At 38.5% G+C, this 26,842-nt stretch overlaps 1 protein-coding gene across 1 annotated transcript in view; it reads right to left on the reverse strand.

The window, feature by feature from the left end:
- LOC104404214 (polypeptide N-acetylgalactosaminyltransferase-like 6) overlaps positions 1-26,842 on the reverse strand; it is an 88,192-nt gene that overhangs the window by 34,357 nt on the left and 26,993 nt on the right. The window contains exon 4 of the mRNA XM_010012596.1: positions 8,546-8,663. Within this exon, the coding sequence (XP_010010898.1) occupies positions 8,546-8,663 (118 nt within the window). The remainder of the gene's footprint in view (positions 1-8,545; positions 8,664-26,842) is intronic.

Here is a 26,842-nt window from a genome sequence, read left to right on the forward strand (position 1 = left end):
GAACAATGTGCATCCCTACACTTTCTTTAGCATACATTTCTTATTCTGTCTCTTTTGTTCTGTCCCTCAGCTCGTTGTAGCTACTGACTTTTTAAATCATAGGAAAACAAACCCATAAATTCCATTCATCTAAAACAATCGTGAAAATGGACAAAAGTTTGGCATCTTTTGCTGTGCTTGCCTGTTTGTGTACAGTGGCTATATCTGCTTGGTCCTGGCAGTGTGGCTGTGAGCCTGGGATTAAATTTTAGTAATCTGAACATGCAGATGCTAAATACTGCAATAAGGGACAACTTAGTACTTGAGCATGACTTAAAGCACTTGCTGAAGGTAGCACACTGCACCCCTGAGCCTGACTGTGCTATACGTGCTTGGCTCTATCCTGAAATTCTACAGACACCCTTGCACAGCTGGGTACAACTGAGAGCTACTCGGGAAGCTGCTACTTACCACTTCCCACCACACAGTTAGCCAAGGCATAGGAGCTCTGGGTAGGTGCTTCTGGTACACACCAGCATCTCAGAAGAGGAGACAAGTTTTGCAGGTTAGTGGCATAGGGTAATAAAAGCAGCCGTCCTGGGCATCACCCTGCCAAATGGAAGCACGTATGTTGATGGAATCAGAAGTGTTTCAGTACCTGTGAAGTTATTCTGACCGGTCTCCTAGTGAGCACAGTCCTTCTCAGGGAGGAAATTTACTGGTGGGTTGGAAATGGAGAACCAAACGAATGGTATGCCTCCATACGGAAATAGCTCACTACTGCCCAGTCTTGCAACGCCATGTACACATGGTCATTATTTTCTTTTCAGAAAACATTTTGTAAAATTTGCTTCTTAAGGAAAACCTTGAAATCCTCACCCGTTTCATCCCATGCCACCTAATTCGCTGGAAAACATGTTAAGAAACATATCAAAAAAATCATAAAAATGATATTGTTAAGCTGGATAATGTCATCATTAAAAAAATATTCACCTTTCTATTAATATTTCATTTCTATGTTACATCATCTGTACCTTTTTTAGCAGGAACCTCCTCTCTGTGGCTGTCTTCAAACAACCCAGTGCACCAACGGAAGCGCAGACTTATATTTACTATTTGTTCTTGGTTTCTAAATTAAGGTGTTATTTCAAAGGCTAGACAGGATATTACAGTGATTAAACAAGGCTTCTTAGCCTTCCAAGAGTGGACAGCATATGAGTTTGAGTCAGACAAAGGTCAGCTACAGAAGTTTAAGAGACAAGAAAGCAGAAATATATGTATAGACCAGTATTACTTTAACTCAGACAGTGAGAGCTGAAGTAGACATATATTGCATCTCCTCTAAAGCAGTAGGATATCAGAAAAGAAAGGGGGGGGGGGGGGAGAAACAGAACTAGATATGCTGAGGAAATAACATGTGGAAGGAAATAACACTTTGTGTTAGGCTTATATTTGATAGATATAGGACTTGAAAATGCTGTGCTGCACCTGAAATGCACTGTGCAGGGTAATTGAAATGAATCTTGGCTGCCCTGAAGGACATTTAGCAGCTGTTCATGTTCCTCTTCCAGCTTCAGAATGATTTTAAAAGCATTTTTTGTATTTTCCTGGGAAGAACAATTCTGGCAACTTTGTCTTTAAAATGTGCACTTTTATGTCACATGCACTAAATACATGAAATTGGAGAATGATTTCTGTGTTAAATATTACAAACCTCTAGTGTACCATGAAAGGAGTTCAGGTGGTGTGGGACATTTGGCAAAATGATACCACAACACTGATGCCTCTCTGTTTATCTAAGAAATGAAACTCTCAAGATCATTAATGTCTCCTCCTTACAAAAGCAATGAATCTTGTCTGCAGCTGAGGTATAAAAAACAAAGGCAAAACCAAAACAATGCAATTTCAGCTTGGAAAGTTCAGAAGAGTAGTTTATGTGTCAACTATATACTATATCACAGTTTATATAGCTCCTTCCAACAGAATGTTGCAAAATACTTTATAGAGATGGTTGAAAGCAAAAGGCAGGCATTAACACAAACCTTAAAAGAGATTAAGCTGTGCTTATGTGGCTTTGTTCCTGACTGGAGCTTAGATGTCACAAATGCATTTTTTTTGGCTCTGTTCTACAGCTCTCATGGGATTTTGGGTGAATCACTCTTTTTTTACATCACTGCCTTGTTGTTAAAATTAAACTCTGTGCTTTTCTCTTTTCTCTTTTCTTTTCTCCTTTTCTCTTTTCTTTTTCTTCTCTTCTCTTTTCTTCTCTTTCCTTTTCTTCTCTTTTTCCATTTTATTTTATTTTATTTTCTTTCCTTTCCTTTCCTTTCCTTTCCTTTCCTTTCCTTTTCCTTTTCTTTTCTCTTTTTTCTTCTCTACACCTCTAGTTTATGAGTGATCCAGCTTGGAGACTATCTGGAAATGTAAATACTATGCATGTGAGAACGAGACTCCAATCCATATGCCACGCTGTAATCGTAATTACTGTAGTAAGACACTCATGATTTCTAGTCTAGTCTAGATGTGTTGCTGTAGAACAGGAACATAAACATACAGCAAATTATGTAAAAGATTGGGGGGAGACTGAATAGATTCTGGATCAGGCTTCAAAACTAATTGAGAAATATACTGCTGCTGAGAGTCAGTAACAAGACAGACAACAGTGAGAGACACTGAAATGGATGGATAAAACAAACAGTAAACTGCTGGAAAAGGAATATAAAGTATTTGTGCAAAGCTGTCAGCTTGGTGCTCTCAGCATTGTGCATGAGGGATGGACTGCAAATAGGAGAGATGTATTATCATAATGGAACGGAAAAAGTTGTAGAAAATAAGACTATAAAAACTTCATGGGATTTTTTGGTCACTATTTCTGAAATATAAGCCAAAAGAACAGATTTAGCAGTTGTAAAAAAGGAGAAAGAATACTACCGTGAGAACTATTCCATGCAGTGAGGATGTTCGGCTAAACGTATGACAAAATTGAAAAATAGAATCACTGACTGCAAATCTGCAGTTAATGGGTTCACAAATAGGAAAACCATTTATTTGTGGTGCAGTGGGATTTCTGTCAGGGATATTAAAACTGTACGTTATAAACTGGGAACTGATGACTGTAGGTATTTGACCAATACTCACTGGCTTCTCTAAAATGCTGAGAAAAAAATGGCAATATTCTATGTTTGTAAGTTCTTCATTTAGATTACAACTGTGTTAACAAGTGGCAGTCCTCCCCCACTCCTGATCTCCTGCCAAGATTTCCAGCAGTGGAGCGAATTAATAATTATGAAGATGATGATAAAGAAAGGCATTAATAAACTTGGAGGTGTATGTTGGAAAACAGGGATGAAGAGAATCTAGAAGGTGTGCCAGCGTGGATAAGGATAAACCAACTCTAGGTACGGGTGACTAGCTTCAAAGAAACTATGGTATCACTGTCAGCATTTTTGTTAAGGTATGATTTATGATGCCTAAGGAACATCCAATGTAAAGGATTGTATTGAGTTTGAACGGCAAGGTTTTAGTAACGAGGGGGCTAGAGGGGTGGCTCTTGTGAGAAGCTGCTAGAAGCTTCCCCCAGGTCCAATAAAGCCAATACTAGATGTCTCCAAGACAGACCTGCTGCTGGCCAAGGCCAAGGCCATCGACGACAGTGGCAGCCTCTGGGATGACAGATTTAAGAAGGGCTAAAAAAACCCCTGTGCACCTGCAGTGTCAGAGAGGAGTGAGAATATGTGAGAGAAACAGCCCTCCAGACACCAAGGTCAGTGAAGAAGGTCAGCCTGAAAGGGGCTGTGGCCCTGTGGGAAGACCGTGTTGGAACAGGTTTGCTGGCAGGACTGGTGACCTCGTAGGGGACCCACACTGTTCCTGAAGGACTGAACCCATGGAAGGCATCCATGCTGGGGCAGTTCATCAAGAACTGTACCCCATGGGAAGGAGTCACATTGGAGAAGTTCATGGATGACTGTCTGCTGCGGGAGAGACCCCACACTGGAATAGGAAGAGTGAGCAGTCATCCCCAAGAGGAAGAAGGAGCAGCAGAAACGACACGTAATGAACTACCCCAATTTACTATCTCCCTGCACTGCTGGCAGGGAGGAAGTAAAGAAAATGAAGAGTTAAGCCTGGGAAGAAGGAAGAGGTGGGGCAAAGGTGTTTTAAGATTTGGTTTTATTTTCTCATTAACCTACTCCAACTGGATTGGTAACAAATTAAATTCAGTTTTCCCCAAGTCGAGTCTGTTTTGCCCCTGATAGTAACTGGTGAGTGACCCATGGGCCTTTTGTTATATTTTCTTTTCCCTGTCCTGCTGAGGAGGGGAGTGACAAAGCAGCTTTGGTGGGCAACTGGTGCTCAGCCAGGGTCAACCCATTACAAGGATCTTCAGCAAACACAGGAAACTAGTATCTTTCACTACTCTGTATTTTGGAGATTGCTACATAAACTTTGCCTAACAGATTTCAATTTAGGATCCTAAATAGTGGCTTCCCTGGTTATTGAGAAGAGACACTATTAATCAGGTCAGTTCCAGTGCTTTGCCAGCTTTCACAAGTCTAGCACATGCTGAACAGTGTCGTCAGCAAGACATCATACATCTTTTTAATTAAAAAAATTGATTCTGAGCTTACACTGTCAAAAAATTAAAATGCTGCATATTATTTCTTATGTAAAAATTAATCTAAGAAGCTATTTAATGAAGAGGTCATATTTTGAGACACGGGTTGTGGCTGCTTCACCATCCACTGAATGTGCATAGGTGTGCTCTGGTTCAGAAAGAGCAGTTAGTTAATCAGTATGGCATGCAGTGCTACACTTGCTACTGTTCAAGTAGTAATGATAGCAAGCAAGAAAAGAACAGAAGAGAAATATGTTGGGTTTTGTAGTTGAGGAAATAAAGGTCAAACAAATTTTTAAGCAGCAGCTTTTTTAAAATTTTTTAAGCTGTCATTCTGTGTTCCTGACAATTTAGCACCTGGAATAGTCATGCCTGAAGTTCAGGAAGTTTTCTTTCCTACTATGACACGATTTCAAGTGTCACAGAAACATTATAAAGCATACTGTATTTTGAAGAATCGTACTGCATTATGCTGCAGTAAATTTAGATTCACTGCAGACTCACTCTCTCTAGTATCTTTCTTTTTCCATCAAATACCCTTCCCCCTCAAACACGCACACATTTATTTTTGCCCACACCACTCACCTTCTGTCCCTGTACAATGAGATAATGCAGCCCCCCTCCCCTAACTTTTGGTTAGGACTATGCTCTGCACTGAAGCCTGGTGTCTGTCACCCCAGGTCACTTCTAGTGGAACAGCCAGGGAAAAACATCGAAATTGACACTTTCCCTCCAAGCTTCCCAGCCTGAATACCTTTCCTAAATCTGGTTTGACCTCTTCTTGTCAGGAACTGCTGCCTGACTCCCCAGGCAACCACTTGTCCTGCTAATCTAATTTTTAATCAGTCCTTGAATTTTGTCTTAGCGTCTTGAACTCATAAAGCAAAATGACTCTGCTATGCTTCATGATTCTTTTGAGCTTGCATGATGGCCACGGATCCAGCACCAGGCTCCAATTCCTTGTGTGTCTGGGGTTTGCAAAGTGCAGTAGAATATTACAGTGAGCAGAGCAGAGTAGTTGATATTAGGTTTATGATGAAGAAGCTAATAATTCCTTAAGTCAGAGGACTTTAGACAAACTATTTCATTGAGTCTAGCACAGATCTAGCCATCATTCTATGATTCTGTAAGTTTTGCTTTGCGTCAAAACATTGATGCTAATTGAAGATATGCCACAGCTTACCTGGATTCTACAATACCTAGACCTACTGTTAAAATGTTAAGCATAAGGGTTACAGTAGTCTGTCGATCTGTAGAGTTTAAAATGCATCACTGAGGGCCAAAAATTATCTGCAAACACTCTGCACGCCAGCCTACGGAGCAGGGCAACCAGTTCAAGATGAACCAGACGCTACTTCATTTCAGGGAGCACATGACAGCACATGGAGCATCCCTCCATAACTACATTACTGCATCTGAATTAACCACAAGAACCCCCAGTCTGACACAGAGAAGGTTATGCCATCAGCATGTTTATAGCAGAGAAATTGTTTGCTTCTTTACCTTTATATTGCAGGTTTCATAAAAATGGATGTCCAATTTAATACCAAGATAGAGGAGAAACATAAAAGGAACACCATGTCTGTTTCTGAGATTGAAGATCATCCTGAAACAGCCTTCTAAACACAAACTTTCCACAATTATGGGACATTTCAAATTGGCTTCTTTTTGCAACTTCTTAACAAAAACCCATCATATTTTTAAAAAATACTTAAGAATTGCTTAATCAAAGAGGAAATGTGTGGGAATAGCTATCTGTTAGTTAGAGATATTCTTGAGGCAGGGTACTCCAAGTAGTTATTTGCCAAGCAAAATTACATTAATGTGAGACATGGCATCAACACAGAGCACCCATTCTACCATGCTTCCAGAGGCCACAGATGTGGACATTCAAACAAAAGGTAAGACATAGTTTCAGACCAATTCAAGCGGCTGAGGAAACTGAAACAGGCTGGTCCTCTGGCTTTTTCACTGACTTTGTGAATAACAGAGAGATGGCAAGTCAACCATCCTTCCAAGTTTTGTGAATAAAATTGAACTGCCTGGCTAACTTGTTTTCCTTTAAGTAAGTTTCAAGATGATTGAATCTATAGCTACAGTAGAAACTGCTGAAGCAGAAGTCTTTCCCAAGCTGATATAGGTGATTCAATATCATAAACCCCAGTCCTTTCTGTTTCTCCCTTCTGCCTCCATGATCTTTCTCTCCTTTTTTTGTCATTCCAAACCGAACAGCAGTCTTCTTTTTAAAACTCATATCTGTTAAATTCTTCCAATAAAAAGTTATTTCTACTTGGCAACAATTTCTAAAGAGTATTTTTTTTCTTCTTCTGATACTAATAAGATAGGACAGGGACCCGCAGGTCAGTATATACTAATGAAATGAATCGGTAGATATGACTGAAATGAGACCCAGTGTGACACAGCTGCTTCCAAAAAAACCCATCACTTGAACAAAACACACTGGGACAATCTAGTATCTCAATTTCCAGTGGTGTTACCATGGTTTCTGTAAAAAGACAGGAGAGCATTAAAAGTATAGTCTTTGTGATGATGAAAAAAAAAAGAATATTTGAAATAGGATAGTAAAACCATGGGTGACCTGTCAGAGACTGCTGTGACAGCTGCTCGTGACTACTTACATTTGCCTCTGAAACAATGTAAGTGGACAGAAGGTAAATCAATATATTCTAAATACACTTTCTAGCTATTGGGTTTCCCTTTCCTTCCTTTTAATTTTGCTGGCATATAAAAATTATTTGGACAAATATGAGAGTAGCACAGTTAATACAAACTATTTTGCTGTTCTTGATAACCCCTGTAATGACAGCCTGGCAGTCCAGGTCACACTGTATGTTTAGTTCAACAGAATGGCCTCAGCTCTGTTGTTTTAATCGCTGTTGAAACTCAGATTCAGCAAGATGTATGATATTAGTCATGGCTGACATACTACATTTATTTACTAAGATTCACACTGTCAGAGTTTGGAAGTAGGTTGGAAAGATCCTGAAGGTAAATGTGAATTCTAATTTCAGTTCCAAGCTTTATCCAAATATGCTTAACTCAATTCATCTATGTCATGAAAATCAATCAAATCATGGGCATACTGCAACACAATAAACTCAGTTTTCTAAATTAGACATGTCAGTTCTCATCAACCTAATGCAAATACTTATTTTAGATGTGGAAAGTAACAAGACTTTCCACTCAACATGTAAAAGCCAAGTAATTGATTTGAATACACATGTCCACATAGAGGGTATGAGGATATACCACGGCTGGTTGTACCTAACCTCAGCATTTGAAGACTCCCCATATATTTTGTATTGTTATTACAATACTTCACATGCAATTGAAAAATCATCTGATTTTGAAAAGCTGGTCTGTAAATAACAGCTCATAGCAGCTGAGCACATTTAGTGATTCACTGCTACTGAAAGGAGTCCTTTTTTCTACAATTTCCTCTTTCCATGTTCACCCATTTCCCTGAGCTCACTTCAAGGGATCCCACTCCCAGAGCTGATTAAACTTGCTGATGTCAGCAGAAAATTATGCCGTTTTCTTTTTTTCTGGATTAGTTCTGTGTTGGCTTATTGAGCTGAGCTCAGCACTTGAGCATGACATAAATGCAGCCTGAGAGAAGGAAAAGTCTTTTCCATTTGGAAAAGACTTGAAGAAAGAAACAAGGTAGAACTTCATTCTTTGATGATGGTAAGCTACCACACTTTCAGTGGGAACTGCACTCAAAGTGATTTTTGTATGGCTTCTGGAGCATATCCTTATAGCATAATTCTCTGTGAAATTATTGGGAATACCTAAAGAAGAAGAGCCTTATCGTACTAAATTAATTTTAGTTAAAAGACAAAAGCCAGTATGAATGAAAGAAGCATGACCGGGAGTCCTGCACCAAACAAGTAAGGAAGTATTGTGTAAGGTGACTTGACGACTTACCTTAAAGGAGATTTCATACTGCTCTCCTCCCCATATTTCTAATCCTGGATCATAGCCTCCCAGCTCCCAAAACCACTTCCGGTTAACGGCAAATAGACCTCCAGCCATTACAGGAGACCTGAAGGATGAATAAAACAATACAAACAATAATGGAGATGTCTGGACCATGTGTGTGTGTGCCCCTGTGTGTGTTTGTGTGAACTACAAAACTATGGAAGGCATAGACAAAGGGTACTGTAAACAAATGACATTTACCTCTTCACCCCAAAATGGACTTTACATGAGAAACAGTCAAAGTGCTAGACATGTAGATAGATATAATGCGTTTGCTATGTTTCCCATGCTCCCATTTATTCCATAAATAAATATGTGGAATTTACTTGGATTAACACAGGCTTTTCCACAGATAATATAGAAAACAAATTGGATATTTAAAGTTAGTGTTAGAGAATATTCAAGAAAAGTGCATGTAAATTTCTAAGCAGGAATTTTGTACTGGAAACTAAATGTTTTCTCTTTTCACTAATAAGACCATGTTTTTAATGCAGTAAATACATTGACAACTCTAAAGATTTAAATGTTGCTCACCGATTCCTTGAAGTTGTGGTGGAAGGGGGATACAAAGGGATCTACACTGAACAGGAAGGAGACAACAGGCTGAACAAAGTCCAACTCAAGTGTGCAATTCAATCAATGCAGGTCAACACTCGCCTTACGAGTTTCAGAGCAAGGAGCTAGAAGGAACACATTCCTGTTGATGGCAGGTCAGCAAAAGAAGAGACACACAATGCAAGAGGGACCTGGATAGCTTCCAGGCAGTGCTTCCTTATCAAACAAGCAACATGAAACTGGATCCTATGCCGTGTGCTTTGTCACACTGCAGCTCCTGAGGGAAAATTACCCCATTTAGGGGCATTTTTCTTCTGAATTACTAAAGGTGGTTTGTCTGGGGCTATGGAAGCAGATGGTACTATCCCTGAAGAACTGACTAGAAAATAAAAATTTCCCCCTTTGCCACCGATTCAGGATTTGGCAGTGAACTCAGGACTGGTAGGTATCACAGGAATCCATGCATAAGTTGGAATTTTATTAGAGAGGACATCAAGCTAATGGAACAAATTTCTGCCATATTTTTCTTGTCTTAACAATTTTTATATAGCTCTCTTTTATCCAAGCCAGTGGAAAAGATAAAATAGCAAGCAGACAGCTGAGTGGCCTCTGCCACCAGTAGGAAGCCAGTGAATCCTCACATGCATGAATGTCAGAAAAATGATTCATCCTCATTCATGGTAACGAAAAACGTTATGGATATTTTACCTCTCACTTCTATAAGATAGTTTTAAATATATATATATTTTAGATTGTATCTTATATTAGACTACCCATTCTCATGACTAGGGAGCTCTGTTTTTAAGAGATATTCTACTTTCCTTTAGAGATTATGTTTTTAAAAGCACATAGAAGCTTTTGAAACAAAGCTGAAATATTCTAATTGGCAAGGCTGTGCACTGTAACATACACCAAATGCTAATACTTTTTTATGTTTATTGACATTTCATATCTCAAATATTGACTGTTGTTGCCACATATGAATAAATGAAATGGAGATTTTATTAGAAACCTTCCCCTGGGGATTCTGCTTACTACAATATATTTTCCATTCATACTGAAGTAAATCTAATTACAACATGCCCTTTGTGACTTCAGGCTCTAAATATTCAAAACACAATGTCCTTTTTTAAAGATGAACTTGCGTGGAGAATGCTTATAAATAAATTGTTGCTGACAGAAGAAATGTAGCCCCAGAAATCACTGGGGAAATGCAGGTAACTCTCTTAGGTACAATATCTTTCCTGAGCATTTCTCTTGGCAATCCCTGCAGATGAACCAAATGGAAGATAAAACAAACCCAGAGACTTCAAATTGCAATATAATTGGCAGAATCTTACAAATGATACTTTATAACTAATCTGTAGATTTTCCAGTGCTAGCACCTAGTAAAGAACCCCCTTGTTATTTAGATGTGAACGTTCAGAACATTTATGACAATTAGCAAAACTACCAAAGGACTGGAACACCAGCAAACTCATAGCTCTTGCACTTAAAAAAAATAAAAAAAGAAGAAAGAACTTGCACGTAATGTTCCTCCATTTATTCTTATGCTACAACATGTTCTGACAGTTGTTTCGCAGGAAGAGCAATAGAGAGGACAAACAGGATGGCTTTTTGATTTTCACTGGAGTGCGATGACCAATAAGCTGTGTGAACCTGACCACTTGGCACAGGATATGTATTCCACTCCATGCCACAAGCAGCTGCTGCTGAACAGGCTTTAAATTGTCTCCAAAATATGTCCAGTCCTACAATCATGACTGATATGAAAAGTCCTTTTGTAGTCAACAGGATCACTCATACAGATAAGAACTGCACTGAGCCCAAAGAAGAAGAATTAATCTCTTGTTTAATGGCTTCCGTATAGAAATGTCAAGTACAAAGCTATGCTTGTAGAAGGAATTTTTCATGAGATGTCCTACTCAGACACTTAAACAATCAGACTTGAGCTCCTGTAGCATAATATTATGTGAGTAATTATAGTGGGAAGCTGTAAAATAACTCTCGTCAAAAACTTAAAAGGACAAAGACTCCCAAAACATCAGAAAGGCTGGAAGGCTCAGGTTGCTAAACTTATAAATGGTTACAAAAATCTTCAACATGAGAAGTTCTGCAAAGACTCACTGACTATACCTGAAAGAATAATATCGCAAATAAAAGCCAGCTGATCCAAAAGCGGCTCAGAAGGTCACAGATTGCTGGCTGAGATAGAGTTTGATTTAGTGGGAGTGCAAATAAAAACCCCAATAAAATTATGCTTTGCAATAAAAGACAGGCTGACGAAAAGGCAGGTAAATGCTTAATGTGAAAGACAGCTCACAAATTAAAAGAGTGCACTAAAAGAAGTGTAGCAGTAGCTTAAACTGTAGCCAGTGAAGAATTTTGTAACTTTTTGTAATTTACATGCAGAGGAAGAAAAAAGATAATCATACCTATGAATTTTCAAGGTAAGAGAATGACACATACTTAAAAGGAGTGTGAAGTGGTATATTGCAAACAAATGAGCTACATAGCAGGGTTTGGGAGTGATATATACAGTGGAGCTAAAGGAATCGAGAAAAGGAAAGAGGAGTTTTGACAGCATGCAGAAAGACACTTAGGAAATGAAAACAGGAAAGCACTTGTGCTAGATGACGGGTGCACTAGGTACGCTGATGTTGAGACTGGAAGATTTCCAGTGTATGATACATCTATTTAGTGTCATATAACAAATGTCTGTGTCACCTGTCATTCAGTGTAAAGAAAACATTTCATTGTGCATTGATTACTGTTGAACTGAGATGCTGCTGCATGCAGGGGTGCTTTGGAAAGCATAGGAGAGAAATCACCTGCCTGAAACAGGTGAAATTTGGTCATTATAACTGTATTCAGTGAATGCCATATTGCACTTATGCGTGTCTTTGTATAATCCAGACTCATTAAAGGCTCTGTGCTGAACTGCTGAAATGAAACGGATGAATGCCGGAAAGAAACATCCATCTCATACAGGATACGTTAGACAAACTGATCTTCCGAGCCAAACCAGCTGGCACACTGTACAAAATCTGGGGTAAATGTCAAATCAGGAGTCAGCACTGGGTCATGCTGTCCTTGAGGAGTCAGGGATGTGATAGGCGAGGAGGAAGGGGCTATGTTGCTGCTGGCACAGTGACAGTCCCTGGAATGACAGGTGACCTACTGAGTGCAGCTTTGAGCTGGGCTTGCGCACTTTTTATAGTGAATTTCAATGTCTTGTTAATCAAGGAGAGTGCCCCTCCACCCTAGTGATACCACATAAGGGCACCCCAGAAGAGTGAATAAATTCAAATACATTGTTTCAGTGGTTACTGCTCTCAGAGCTCTCTGCAGGGATTCCTGATACTGCACCAAAGCTTCTTAAAGCAAATAGCAGAAGCTGACACTAATGCTAGATAATAAAAGGTTCTAATAAAACTAAAATCTATAATCTATGTATATATAATGTGTGAGACAGACTTGGTCACCCACGTGAAGTGAATGCAGAAATAGAAGAAACTGAAATTGAGTTGCTCAAATGGCAAGGAAGTGATATAGATTAGTAAAATCATGCCAAAACCCATGAACTTAAAGGTTGCTTCAGCTAAAGATAAATTGAAGGACAGAATCTATACTGTGAATAGGAAAAAATGTTGATGTAGCTAGAATGGATACGGATCAGACTTACTGATTTTTTCAAGAAGTAAAATAAAAAGCAGAATCTTTTATATACTTCACTCTTGAACCAAATAGATTTAAAAAATATATTTCTAAATGTACTGACTTTGTTACATTTAATATATCTGCAAGGCACTGTTTTATCTTTTATCCATTCTAACAACATGAGTCATCTTCATCTTTATAAAATCATCAAAACTTAAAAAATAAAAGTTGTGACATTAGGCTATAGGATTTACTCTTCCTTTTTTCCCCATCAAGAGCAAGTGTCCAGTCTTCTGAACAATTTCATCTTTATTGAATTTGTGCCCCTGTTTGCACCAAATGATCACATAGGTTTTGCAAATCACTGCATTGTTACTTTCTTAGAGAGTCTAGAAACAGTATCTTAAAATATATGGCTGATCAACTGTGTAAGGAAAAGGTCTGTCTTAAAGTTGATTTGCTCCCCATAAAAACTGTCTCCACCCCAGTTTGTTCACTGTACATTCAAACCTGTCACCAGAGTACACTGTAAATTGCCAGCTTGTTTTTTTTTCCCCTCTGTTAATGTATGTAACACTGACGTCCCAACTATTTACAGTCAGGTACCCCAGCAATTTTTACAAAGCAAATAGAAGCTATTCTCACACAAATTCAAATATATAAAGCTGTATTTCATTGTGCAGACTCCTCCTATATATCCAGTTGGTTTTGGTAATCTACATTCTCTTATTAAAGTGTTGTATAATTTTATTGTCAGTCTTAAACAGTTGGGATATTCTTATGTTAATTCCCCGTTGCTGTATCTTTCTAAAGAGTTGATAGATTTAATACAGATGCATGCTGTCTCCGTCTTACCTACAATAAATATGCATGAATGTTTCATGCATTTCTACTCACTGGCATACAGTCAACCATTATACAAGTGATTGATAATTAAATTGTGAGATATCTGTCCTGTAAAAGGCAGAGCACTCTTGTATGTATTTCTGTGCTAAATGTTCTCCTGTTTTTTTTCCCCAAACTTTTTAAAATACTCAGTCTAAAAGATGCACTCAACCATAGGCTAGCACAAACCAGCTAAATTTGCAATGACAAATATCTTGATTTTTAAGCAGTTCCATTCAAATTCTATTAAATGTTGACAACAAAATTATTCCCTTTTCCAGAGCAGAGTTGCATTCAGATTTAGCAGAGTTCCATTATGTTTTAAAGTAATATCTTTCCTGGACAACTCAAACTTGTGAAATGCTAATGCGGCAGAAGAGTGGAAATGTACCCAACAATACCCACTAGTGATAGCAGCAGCTTATGACAGGCTGTGACAAAGTCATACAAGCTTTTCTTGACTCCTGGCTACTTCCCAGCACAGAAGGCACTATTATGCAGGATGGACAACAGGGCTATTTCACTTTGACTGGTACTTTTGGAGCCTGCATCTCCACATAATCAACAGTCTCTCTACTAAAACTGCAACCAAGCCTCATCTTGATGCCAAAAGTGGCAAATTTTTCATGACCAGCAGAGTTCAAAAAGTTTTGCTAAAAATATGAATTCTTATGTAGTAACTGTTGTTGATTATGACCAGTTAGTTTCATTACATGAAAATTGTGTCAGTGGCATTTTACACTTGAAGTACAAATTTTTTGCACTTAAGCAAATATTCTTAAAAGTATGAAAAAGAAAAAAGCATCAGACTTAGTTTTTATGTAGCCTATCAGTTCAAATCATAATTGTTCTGAAACATGTAGCAGCCAAGTCTATATAGGGACTCCCAAGTCCCTATATAACTACATTTTATTTTTTAACTAAACTCTAGTTTGGGAAATATTAAAATAGAACCCCATTCTCCTCAAATTGACAGTCAGAAAGTCAGCTGCAGAGACTCAGCTACAACGAAAGCTCTAAAAGTGCTTGAGGTTCAGTTTATAAAAGTACTCACTGTGATTTCATCACATGGCTTCTTTGCATATTTTGCATATTTTTCTTAGCACATTGCTAAACTCCATCAAAAAAAAACCCTGTGTTGTAAAAGAGTGATGAGCCTTTATGTGGGTAATGATGCTGAGGCCCATTTAGCCTCCCTTTCATATTTAGAGAATTAATGAAGCTGTAGAAGAGGTGTGTCAGTTGTGTGGAGATGGAAGCCTCTGAAGGGAAAACTTCCCCTTCTCGTAATTCAAGGGAAATCTATCTGAATTATTGCTAAAGGAGATCTACAGGAGTCTAACTAAGGAGGTAAATAAGTAGAAATAAGCATTCCGAAGGCAAAGGTGTTCAGAAGGATAAAAGTGACAGCTGGAATATTATGCTGAAAGTCATACTAAAGAGACCAGCAGTTTTACAAGATAGAAGCCCGAATGCTGTAAGCATGAAAGTGGAGTTGAGAGCAGCACTTCATCTGAGCCACATTTATGTCATGTGTTGGGATGGATCTTGCACATGTGGAGTTCAGCTGCAGCAAAAAAAGCTTCAGCCTATTAGTAGGAAGTGAGTAAGAATTGCCAGGGAAAACAAAAAAATCTCTCTAAGCAAAATTCGAAACAAGTCTTCCGATTTAGCACCTTTTCATATTGATGGGTATCATTTATACTCAGTGTTGTGCCTTGAAAATATAATATTTGAAAATTAAATGTAGAAATAAAGATTGATTAGAGGCAAAACATTATCAGCCATCCCTAAAATAGGAGCACTTTAGCCCTCCTGGGTTTTGGTAAGCTTTGGTTTGAAGCATATTGAAAACTAAAACATTTTTCTTTTAAAAAGTATATAGTCTTTCTCAACATGTCTAGATTCTCAACTATACTAGATTCTGCATTTAAAGTTAACCCAAGATCAGGATTCAAACTGGTAAGTAGTGTTTTGCAGAGCATAAGAATTTTGGAAGTGTAGGAAGTCACTGTCTTTCTGGTTCTTGTGAAAATCCAATTATTTTGATTATGAAGGCACAATGAACCTCCTATGATCATCTCTTCCCTCTGGGTTATGATGATATAGGAAGCTGGAATTTTAAGGCAATGCCAATACTCTAACCCAAGTGTACATCTTACTTTTGAACTGGAAAAATCTGTTTAAGCTAACAAGGAAATCCACATCTATGGAAAGTAACACTTAGGTAAATGTAATTTTGTTTGAGATTACACTTGTATTTTCAAATAAGGAACAAGGCCAGCACCATATCTTTAGATTATCCATCCTGGCTGCACAGTGGCTCCTAACATTAGGGAATAACAACAGTTCATTAAATCCCATCACTATCTGTTCTCTCAGAATATATGGGGGCAGGAGCTGAACAGAATTACTGTCCAATTACAATGTTATCTTCCCCTCTTTAGATGTAGAGGTATAAACCAGAGAACTATCTTCCTTTTCCAGTGCTTACTTTTGCTTTATTGTTTTACTTAAGCCCAGTGTAGCATCATAAGCAAAGTTTTCTCAAGGAGAAATTTTAAAATAAAGACAATAAATGATTCCTCTTAAAACATTGTTGCTGGCCTGAACATAAATTCTTATTTCCAAAATAGCCTTTTAATTCAGACCTTGTCCTCCCAACAAAATTCCTGGATAAATAATAATAACAAATCCAACTGGTAAGCAGTCTGCTATTAAAAGTTACAGGTTATTCTTATTAGCTCATTTGGATTACTATAACTCTATGAGTTTGATTTCTATAACTCTAACCCACTATATATTTATTCCAAATTAAAGTAGATTTTAAAGACATCACAGCCCCGAAAAATAGATTTGTACATAATGTGTAAAAGTGACTTCACAACAGGATCACAAACTGCTACAAGAACAGCCTTTTTTGCACAACCTCACAAGCGGACAAAGGCAGCTGGACCACAGAGTGCTCCAGCAGCGCTGCTCACCATAGCCTCTACCCTGCAGGCAGGACCAGTGGGGTTGTGTCCATCAGGCCTGCGTTGTTTTCTGTGCCATATGCACTCCACAGGGGCTGCTAAAACAGCTGCTTGGGTCTTTTTGTGGATGCCAGGTGAGGAAAAGAGGTTATTTTGCTAACAATACAACATGCTACTGTACAGCACCACATGCATATTTGCAACAGTTGGGAACTTCAGAAAAAAAGGCAGTTGAATTACAATCACCACCATCAACTCCACATGAAACAGAAGCCTTTTTTTTCCCTGGCTCTCCTGCAGTATTTCAGGCTGAAGCTTTACTTGTACAATACTGAATGATTTAGGTGGGCAAATGTGATGAGTTAGTATTGAAGCACTGCAAGGAAATGGCAACAGGAGTTTCAGTGAGTTTTCGTTTTTGTTCACCCCACATTTCTGAGTTGCAAAAATTTTAAATAAGGGGCAGTATAGTTACAATAACCTGCTCCTGATTTCTTAGCAAAGTCTTTTAAAATACTGCTGCCTAGCATGCTGATGGAATCTGTTTTTCTCCAGGGTCCCACAGACTAACCTTAGTGACTCGATTCAAGCAGACAGAGCCTTTACACTAGGCTAAGTGGATGAGACACACAGTTAATGATATGGCCTGTGATCTGCCATGGAGCTCAGGATGTGGATGCATGTTATTCCTTTGATCAGTTCTTCAGTAGTACCGTCAGCAGCTGCTCCCACTCTACCTTATGCACACACACTGCTTCAAATGCAGGCAGGAAATGGGGACAAAAGGTAATTTTAGTATTTTATCTATGTCAGTCTTTGGGGGTTAATGCAGAAGCTTGAAATGATTACATGCTGACAGGGAGGGAGACTGGAGCCTGTGTAGCCAGGCCATTGCTACAAAAAGCAGGTCATCCATTTGCAAATGGCCCAAGATTTCAAGACCATTATCACTCAGTTTCAGGAAGGCAAAAACCCCACTGCTTGAAGAGGCAAACGTGCAGACAAAGATATTCCAGGAACCTGGAAACGTGCTCCTAGATGCATGATGGCTATTTATTAAAGCTTTATAATTTGTTGTGCTGTCCTATTATGGAGGGTAATGGGGAGGCAGACACTTCACTACAAAGAAATTAGATTTCTCCTTGCCTGCACCAGAGGCACAACAATGTTTTCTTGTAAAAACCGTGAAGCAGTGAAAGCAGTTTTTCAAAAATGGAACTGACAGAAAAAACACTGGAAAACACTTCACACTGAAGGATGAAGGAACTGAAAACTGATGAGGTTGAGCACTTCATTGTTCCATGCCAGCATCTGCTTTTAATTTCATGTTGATGTAAAGACGGGCAGGCAAGGCTGTAGAAACCCAGGGAAATGGACCTTCTGGTTTTATCACCAATTGCAATGGAATTATGCTGTTGTACACGAACTCTGGAGCTGACCTTGAAGGCAAATAAGGATAATGAATTTTCCATAGAGTTCTGCTAATTTGTACAGGCCATAGGGGAAACTATTCTGAACAAACCATACTGGTCTGCTATTTTCATATACCTGGAAGGTACAATATATATTTCTCAGAACAGCAATAAGAAGGGGAGCTCTGGGAGCAATTCAAAAGCAGTTCCCCAGAAGTAATCCTGCCTCATATCGAATAGGGCTGGACTGGATACATGGTTGGCTGTTGGCTGACTAACTGACAGAGACTGCAGTTGCCTTGCAGGCTTTCTGCCTCCCTGATCCACAGGCTTACACAGCCCAGCTACACTTGTGCAGCATCATCCTACTCCCCGCCATGAGATAGCACAAGGATCGGCAGGGATCACACTAACCTATATGTATATATGATGAAAATACTGCAAGAAAAAATTGAAAACTAAAAGCACAGCAACAATGTTAGCCCTAATCCCAAGGCTCCTATCTATGCTTGCTTCCAGGAAACACTATTCTTTCACATTCATCTAGACTAATAGTATACAGATAAAAGAAATAATATGGTTATTTTAAGAAATATCTGAAGAGTTGGAGGAATTTGGGGCCGTCATCCCTGAATCATTTCCAAAAATTTGCTAGTGAAAGCCCTATTGCTTCCAAATTAAGTTGGAAAGCACATAAAAAGCATATCGAATCCTGAACTGCTAGGAAGGTAAGCCGCACAGTAACAAGGACTCTTGCAACTAACCTATAAAGGGAGTTCACAAACTTCCCCCACAAAAACCAACAGAAAAAACCCAGACCATAAAAAGAAAATCCTTAAAAACAGATAATCAGAATAATCTTTGTTAGAAAGAGCAGCTACCAGCCCCATTTCATATGATCTGCTCCATCATGGCCACATTCACCACCATGAACAAATGGACTCCATATTGTCTGGATGGTTACTGACAGATAGTCTCATTAAACAGATGATATTCGTAGCAGGGAATTGGTAATACTGTTATCATTTTACAGACTACACAAGACGCTCAGTCCTTCTGATCCAACAGGTTTCTTAGGTCCTCATGGAAATACTTCAAAGAAGATTATCAGTGGCTGCTTTAAGGCCCTGAGTCCACTTTTACCCTGCTTCTCAGCCTCAAATGTGAAGGCCGTCCTTGGGAGTGCAAACCAAATCTCTCTAAGAGATCAAGGTGCTGCTGTACCCATGTTCAGTGCCAGCCTGTAGGTGGGCTTCACATCTCAAATCATCCGTTTTCCTTAGTGCATCAAACTGCTCCATCTGCCCAGAAACTTCCCACCACGGAACATCACTTTAGCCCTGCAGGTATTTATTTCACCTCCGTTTGTACCGCTCAGTAACCTACCCTTAATCTTTGAGATTGTCATCTGTTATTCAGTGGCAATGGCCAGGGTCAGCATGGATTATGCTAACTGAACAAAAGTGTACCCACTCTGACCCTGACCTAGCTCATTCCTCATCTCTCCCCTGGGAAACTCTGCCAGCAGCCCTGAAAGGAGGGAACCCTCAGGGGACACTTCTCTCTGTGGGTAGTGTAAGCTGGGGAGCATGGATCTCACTAGCAGGTTGAACTACCTCCACTTAGGGCAGTCCTTCCTTTACTTTCATAGGTGAAAGTATTCCCTGGCAACCAGCTAAAAAGAAATGGGAATCATGATGCCATAAATGGCAGGATAATAAATCTGAATACTTTGTTAATGAATACATTTTTAAACCACTCAATTCCAGCTAGCAGAAAAGAGCCCCTAGAAACTGTAGAGAAGAACAGTAATTAGGTCAGTCTGACATTTGTTGTCCTATGCTTGAGAAAATATTTTCCTGAAAACTCCAGTTATACAACAACACATAACCAAACTTAATACACACAGTAAATTGTTGGCTGTCATTACCAGCAATAAGAGAGAAGAGTTATAGTTGCAAAGCAGCTGGTGTAGCATTCAGCCATATTCTGCTGGCAAGAAAATAAAACTAATGAAAGATTTAAAGGAATTATGTTATGCATGAGCCTTCTCAGACAAGCAATTAAATACAAATTGCAAAACACAAATAAGTACATTATAAAGCACAGAATTGCAGGTCAAAGATTGAAATTATTAGCATTGACAGAATCATTTTAATAGCTTTCCTTCTGAAGCTGCTCACAGGATGCCATACTTCTAAATCTATGCTTATAAATAAAGATAAAATAAAAACAGAACACTGCAAATATTTTTCCCTCATAACTGTACTTTAAAAGCAAAACCATGTATCTACTGTAAGACATAAGATGCTATTCCATTAACAACTAGTATTAGGAGTCAATGGGAATGCAAACAAGCCAAAGGGAAAAATCTGCTTCCAAGTAATGCTAAAAGAACCCCATTCATAATTGAGTTTGCTGTTTAGTGATGAGGCTTAATCTCTCAATGGAGGCAGAAAAGCAATATAGTCTCAAGTAAGCTGTGTTTTGGGGTCAGGTGAAGTGGATTCCTGACAACATCTTTCAATCACTTGCAGATGCAACTATTCCTGGAGGCCAAAACCTGCTCTAGCTGGAGGACACAATTTCTTGACAAAGAGTGATAGCAAGAAAGAAAGACTGAGTACATTTTCTTAGAAGAAGAATGAGCTTCACAGAGGTCAGCATTTTGTCTTTGTTGCTTCTCTTCCCAGAGCAGGGACAGCAGCTTCGAGAAAATTTGACACAGCATGCTCTACATTAGTGGTTTTCTTCCTCCATACATCACCCTGCCTGTATCAATACCCTTTAGATACCTTCCCACTAATTTGTGAGTGGTTCATACACCTGCATTTCCCAAGGAGAAAACTCTGTGTACTTCAACTCCCCAAACAGAAGCAACAGACAAAACACCTTCCTCTCCCTGCATCACAGGGGAGAGATTCACCTTGAGACATGATTTCACTTCCTGTGGGATTTATTAAAAGAGAGAGCAGTGAAGCAAGAGGTCAACTGCTGCTTGGGGTTCAGTTTTTAAAGACAACTGCTGTAGGATAGAGCCTCTTATTTCTGGCTCTACAGGTGCTATCTGAAGTAATGAATGAGAAGAAAATTAAAAAACGGTGAAAAAAAGTCTTCCTATTTTTGCTTCGGTAACTTGAGGAACTGTGAAAGTACACTGTAGATGCCAGCAAAAGACCCATGTGTGCAGTCCTGGTAGTTCTTCAAGATCAACACATTATTGGCTGTGCGCTAATAATAAAGATGTGTCAGGCAAAACTCCAAATGAGTATCAATCTCCAAAAACTCATATTGCCATGAGCAACGGTGTCCACATGATGAACACTATGTTACCAAGCCAATATTCCTACAATAGATCTTCACATCTCTGTAGAATAATAAAGTTCACTCCACTGTCAAGATGTGTTCAAAGCATGTGTATATGTATTTCATTATCAAGACAAAAGCCAACAGCTAAGTACTCAGCAAGAAATATGTATCATGTTCTTGACAAATAGCGTAACTAATGAAAAACTCCTGTTTCAGAGAAAGGAATACAGTCAAGAACATTTTTCTTCTTGCATGAAGGATTTTGAGTTTAGTTTTCCAGTGACAGAGTTTTATCCATGAAGCACAGCTAATTTGTACTCTAGGTGGAGATTAATGTAAGATCTTTTGAATATATTTTCTAATAAGAAGTCAGCATGCAATCTATTGTAGTAAGTAGCAAAAAACATAAAAATAATCCATTTTCAGGAAGTGCATGGCTTGTCTGCTGATGTAAATAATCCTTTGAAATATCAATTCTTTGCAAAAGGTGTTTGTTTAGAAACTGATACATGAAGAGGGTTCTCCTCAATCACTAAACTGCTCTAGCTCAGCCTGTCTCCTACAGCCTCAGTGCAATCAGACATTCTGCTTTCATGCCAGCCTAGTTAGCTGCTGAAAACATCTTGTTTAAGAATTATTTTCTATTTTAAGAAAATATTGACCTATAATACCACATACAATGTTTTCAGTGCTACTATGCATGAAGCTACATTTAAAAGAATCCTTTTAAACATGATTTCACGCATGCCCCTAATCTTAACTTTGAATATATTGTTTGAAGTTTGGTTGAATTAATTTTCAGTACTATAAATCTTAATCTTTAAAATAAAACCTTTTAAAGTTAAACATTTCCTGTTACTTTAAGCCTTGCAAACTGACTTTATAACAAAAGGTTTAATTACTGTATTTCCCTCTTAGGAAACAAACACATAAATGAAGTACTTCAGTAAATTAAGAGTGCTCCTCCCTACGTCTGATTAAGCTGAATCATTCAACAGATCACTGAGCACTGTTCTTTGTCCATGGAAATGCAGTTTTCATAGCAAAACAGAGTGTTATGCACAAGCAAATGACCACCACTGAAGTTTTATATAGTACTCCTTAAAATACGTGTATCCACACTATATCAACTTTATGAGAAACATTGGCAACACCAAAAGCCTTGGAAGCAAGATCATATTTACTGCCTCCCTAGGTAAAGGGAGGTATTCTTCTAGGTAGCCGAGTTCCTAATATTGGTTAACACATCTAACGTCTTTCTGCTACCAAAGGGAGAGAACTCACCACTCCTTTAATCCTCTGCAAGGTGTATGGTCTCTTCCCCATGGAATACCTTTGTCCTCCTCAAGCTGCTTTATTCACTCAAATGCTAGAAAATTAGGCATTTTTTTCCTGAGTGTGGGGTCTTACATGGCTCTTGGAGATGGGTACTACAAAGCACAGGAGACAGCACTAGGTCAGCAGTGCGCCAGACAGTACGAGTATCTCCAACTTGGTGGTAGGGAGCTGCCCTGTCTTAGGGAACCATATCTTCTCTCAAAGCAGGAAATTGAAGTTCTATGACAGGGTCAGTTCCTGACAAGCCCATAATAATAACTATATTATTTTTTAGATAACTGCAAGTGGATTATTTAATGTATTTTCTAATTTTTGATTCATGCTCAAATTGAGCCTTATTCACTTCTTTCAAATTAGGTAGTTTGTAACAGCCTCCAAACACAGATTAAGTACTCTGTAATATCTATGATCATCCTTTTCTTTTCCCTTCTTCCCTCATCCAGAGTCACTCAATAAACCTGCCTCTTGCCTGCATCAAAATTTCATAGCAAGTATATATAATCTTATATACCACACAAATCCTCCTCCTCACTCTTCAGATGAGATTTGCAAATCACTGGGGAAAACCCTGTGTCTGCTGTACCTGATTAAGCACTCCTGGGAGCATAATGAATTTTAGGCTGGTTCTGGTACCCAGGACAGTATGCCCATCCTTTCCAGTTACACTGCACCCAGCAGTATCATTTGCACCTACAACAATGTCCCAAACCTGCACGTTTCTGGGTGCTTCAAATTAGAATTGCAGAATCACTCCAGTTTTGGAGAAGCCACAGCCAGCACACCCTCCATCTCAAACAATGTTTCCTTGGCTCACCTCTTCTGCTTCTTGTTATTATCAGAGTGTGCTGACCCTACCTTCAGGGCAGGAAAATGTGTCTACAAAGTGCAATCAGACTGATGATGTCCAAGTTTCCCTTGGAGAACACCAGCTGGAGTGTCCCTGCAGCCAACTCTGACATCACTCTTGCAGGTAACTAATACAGGTGGATGGCTATTGGCTTTAAGCCTGTCCTCCAGGGTGTTTTCCTCAGTAATCAAGCTTACTTCTTACAATGATGAAACAACAATTTCAACAAAATGTTTGGTCTTATACCTACATTTCTGATTCTTCTGATTTCTCTTCCATAACATTGACATTTACATTCAGAAATCTCAAATTCAAAACATTTTCCTTGTTGACATCAGCTTCTCTTTAAGCTTATAAAATACTTACACACACTCTTCTTAGAGTATCTTTGTCACTCAAAATTATTCCACTAATAATAGCTTGAAATTTATTTTCATGGATCAGAAGTTCCATATTCTGAGCTGTATTTGTTGTGATCAGTCAACCGAGTCCCCTTGTACGATACTGCTGTCTCTCCTTGCTTCAGTATAAATATACAGCTGCCCATTTGCTTGCCAATATGGCCTGTACATAGAAAGCTGAAATACAATTTCCATGTATTTTTGAGATAATAAAGCTATGTATGCATCAGCTGAAGACAAACTGAAAGGGGTTGTAGAGCTGACAAGAAATATTGGTGGATTTTATTTTTGTGTTACTTCCTTAAATTTATACACATTACAGCAAAATGTCCAAAAATACTTTAGTAAATGCTTGGGGTTTTTTTGATTTTTTTTTTTTTATTTCTTCCAAAGAGCTGATTAACTGGTTAGTTTAAACTGGTTACATTATAAAGAAAGCTGACAGCTGAAGAAAATGAGGGAAGAAGGCCTAAGATGTGGTAGCAAAATCTGGCCGCAACAGTCCTCTGTGGACACTTCCATTTGACTTTAACACTTCAGCACTGTACTGTATGGAGTTCTGAATGAGACGGTTTATAGAAAATTGGACAGTTGACAAATTCTTGACAAATTCATATGCAGATAGCTGCAACAAGCATATGCACTACCCGTAACATCCAGCAACAAGAAGCAGCACAGCCCTTTATAACCTGTATTCCTGTTGGAAAGTGCTATTTCTTTCCTCAAGAGCCAGCTAATGGTTCAAAATATCAAAATGACCCTGTCCTGGCTTAAACCACCACAGACTCAAATCCAGAATGCCTAATTCCTTTGAAAAGACAGGGGAGAGATATTTGTGATAGTTACACTGAATTTTGCTCTGTTCCTAGCTTTGCCACATGTCTCTCCAGCAAGTCACTTGTTCTGTGCTTCATCTATTAAATTAAACATTAATATCTTTCTTCTTCAGTGGGATGCTTTGATAACACATTCACTAAAGCTTGTGATGCAAACAAAAGCTTTTAAGAAAGATCTCATTTAAAGGCTCCTAGCGAAAGGTCAAAGAAACAAAACATATTTTCTTTTCATTAAGTGCTCATGGAATCAACAATTTAATTTCCTCATTTCATTTCTTAAAACTGTTCCAATCCCAAGAAGATGTGTGTCCACTGTCTTTCAAGGATTTCAAGGGTTCATTTTAGGCAGTGCCCATCTGACACAAATGTCTGCCTTGCAAAGGAAAAACCAAAGTAGGTTCACTTGGCCCTAACCAAGGAACCAGAAGCATAGCCTATTTTTCCTATATGCATCAGTCACAGCAAAGCTAGAGGTTTGTCTTCTGCGTAGCTGATAGTACATTTTGCTATAGGTTAGAGATGCATGATGATTGCCAAGAAGAATAATGCTTTTTTAAGATAAACAAGTTACTCCTATTGAAAAGAAACCAAGTGCGAATACTCTGACTTAACACGAGACAAATACTAAAGCACCTAGATATCTAATCAAAAGCTTACCAAGCTCCTAATGCTGAAATGTCATTCCTTTTTTTTTTTTTTTTTTAGCAAAATATAGCTTTGGCAATAAAAGCAGTAAATAAAACACTAACTAAATATTTTCATTTTTATCTTGGTGAGAACTAAACTAATTTCAAAGGTGAGGCATGGAAAAAGAACAACTGAGCATTTAACACATGGAGAAAGGAACTGTCCTTCCATTTTTCCTAACAGTGAGGTAGACGTAGGATAGATCACATTTCAGCATTAGTTTAGGTCTATCTGTTTTTACATGTCTTGAAAAGTTTATCTTTTGCCCTGTTTTATAGAACAGGAGTTTTGTTATTAACTTGACTGAGACCAGCATATGTTTTCCAGAGATTCCCAGCCCTGCTTTGCAGATTCCTGTGAACTGCAGTCGGTATTTCAAACTGCTATTCAAGTACTCACAAAGCAATGAACATATAATTGGGATGTTTCTTTTTCCCTGGTTTTAACCATTGCTTAGCTAATTATGCTCCAGAGACACTAGCTGACTTAGCAGCAGCAATGCTGAATAATTCAGAAATAAGGAATATCAAGTGTGCAGAAAGGAAAGCTGTCATAAAAATCCACAGGGGTCTGTTTTAGCTAACAACTCTGACAGCCTATCAGTCACCAGCCCTGCCTCTGGCACTGTGATGAGCTACTACTGTTTGAGGTATTGTTATCATCTACAGGTTTTCTGAGTCCCAACAAGAGAATCTCCAAAACAGTACTTTCTTCAGACTGAAATACCTAACTTTGTAAAATGGATTAAGGACACCAAAGTTTACTTTTTCCATTACTATCATATCTCTGGAAGGATGTGTATACTGCTAACACTACTTTTACAGGGACAAAAAGCAGAGAGAGGCAAAAAAAAAGGCTCAGAAAGGCAGAATTCTCCAAAATAAATATTAGCAGACTCTGACCTTATGGCTACCACCAAGTTTATTTAGATAGATAGCAAATATGCAAGACACCAGAAGTCTTGAGGTGTATTTCAAATATCAAAATGCTAGTCATCCCTGTCACGCTTCCAGCTGGCAAAATTTACTTACTAAAATCTTGCTTAACAGTAACATATATTCATCTATGGTTTTCATAAATTTCAGAGTAATTAACTGCTATAATTCTTGCCTTAAAAATGTACTGTTTTTTCCGTGCTATTACAGATGCAAAACACAATAAGAAAATTAAATCGCAAAAATAAAATTAATGTGTTTACTTGAGCTTTTTAATAAAACAGGATCTGTGTTAAGGTAAAGTGATACTACTGAAGAGTTCAGAATCAAAATAGCTTTTAGATTAGATTCACAAGGATGGTCGTGTGTCTCCCTCCCTCCGCCCCCCCCCCACCCCCCCCCA

This window comes from Nestor notabilis, unplaced genomic scaffold (genome assembly GCF_000696875.1).
Source record: "Nestor notabilis isolate BGI_N333 unplaced genomic scaffold, ASM69687v1 scaffold14974, whole genome shotgun sequence".
Taxonomy (NCBI): Eukaryota; Metazoa; Chordata; class Aves; order Psittaciformes; family Psittacidae; genus Nestor; species Nestor notabilis.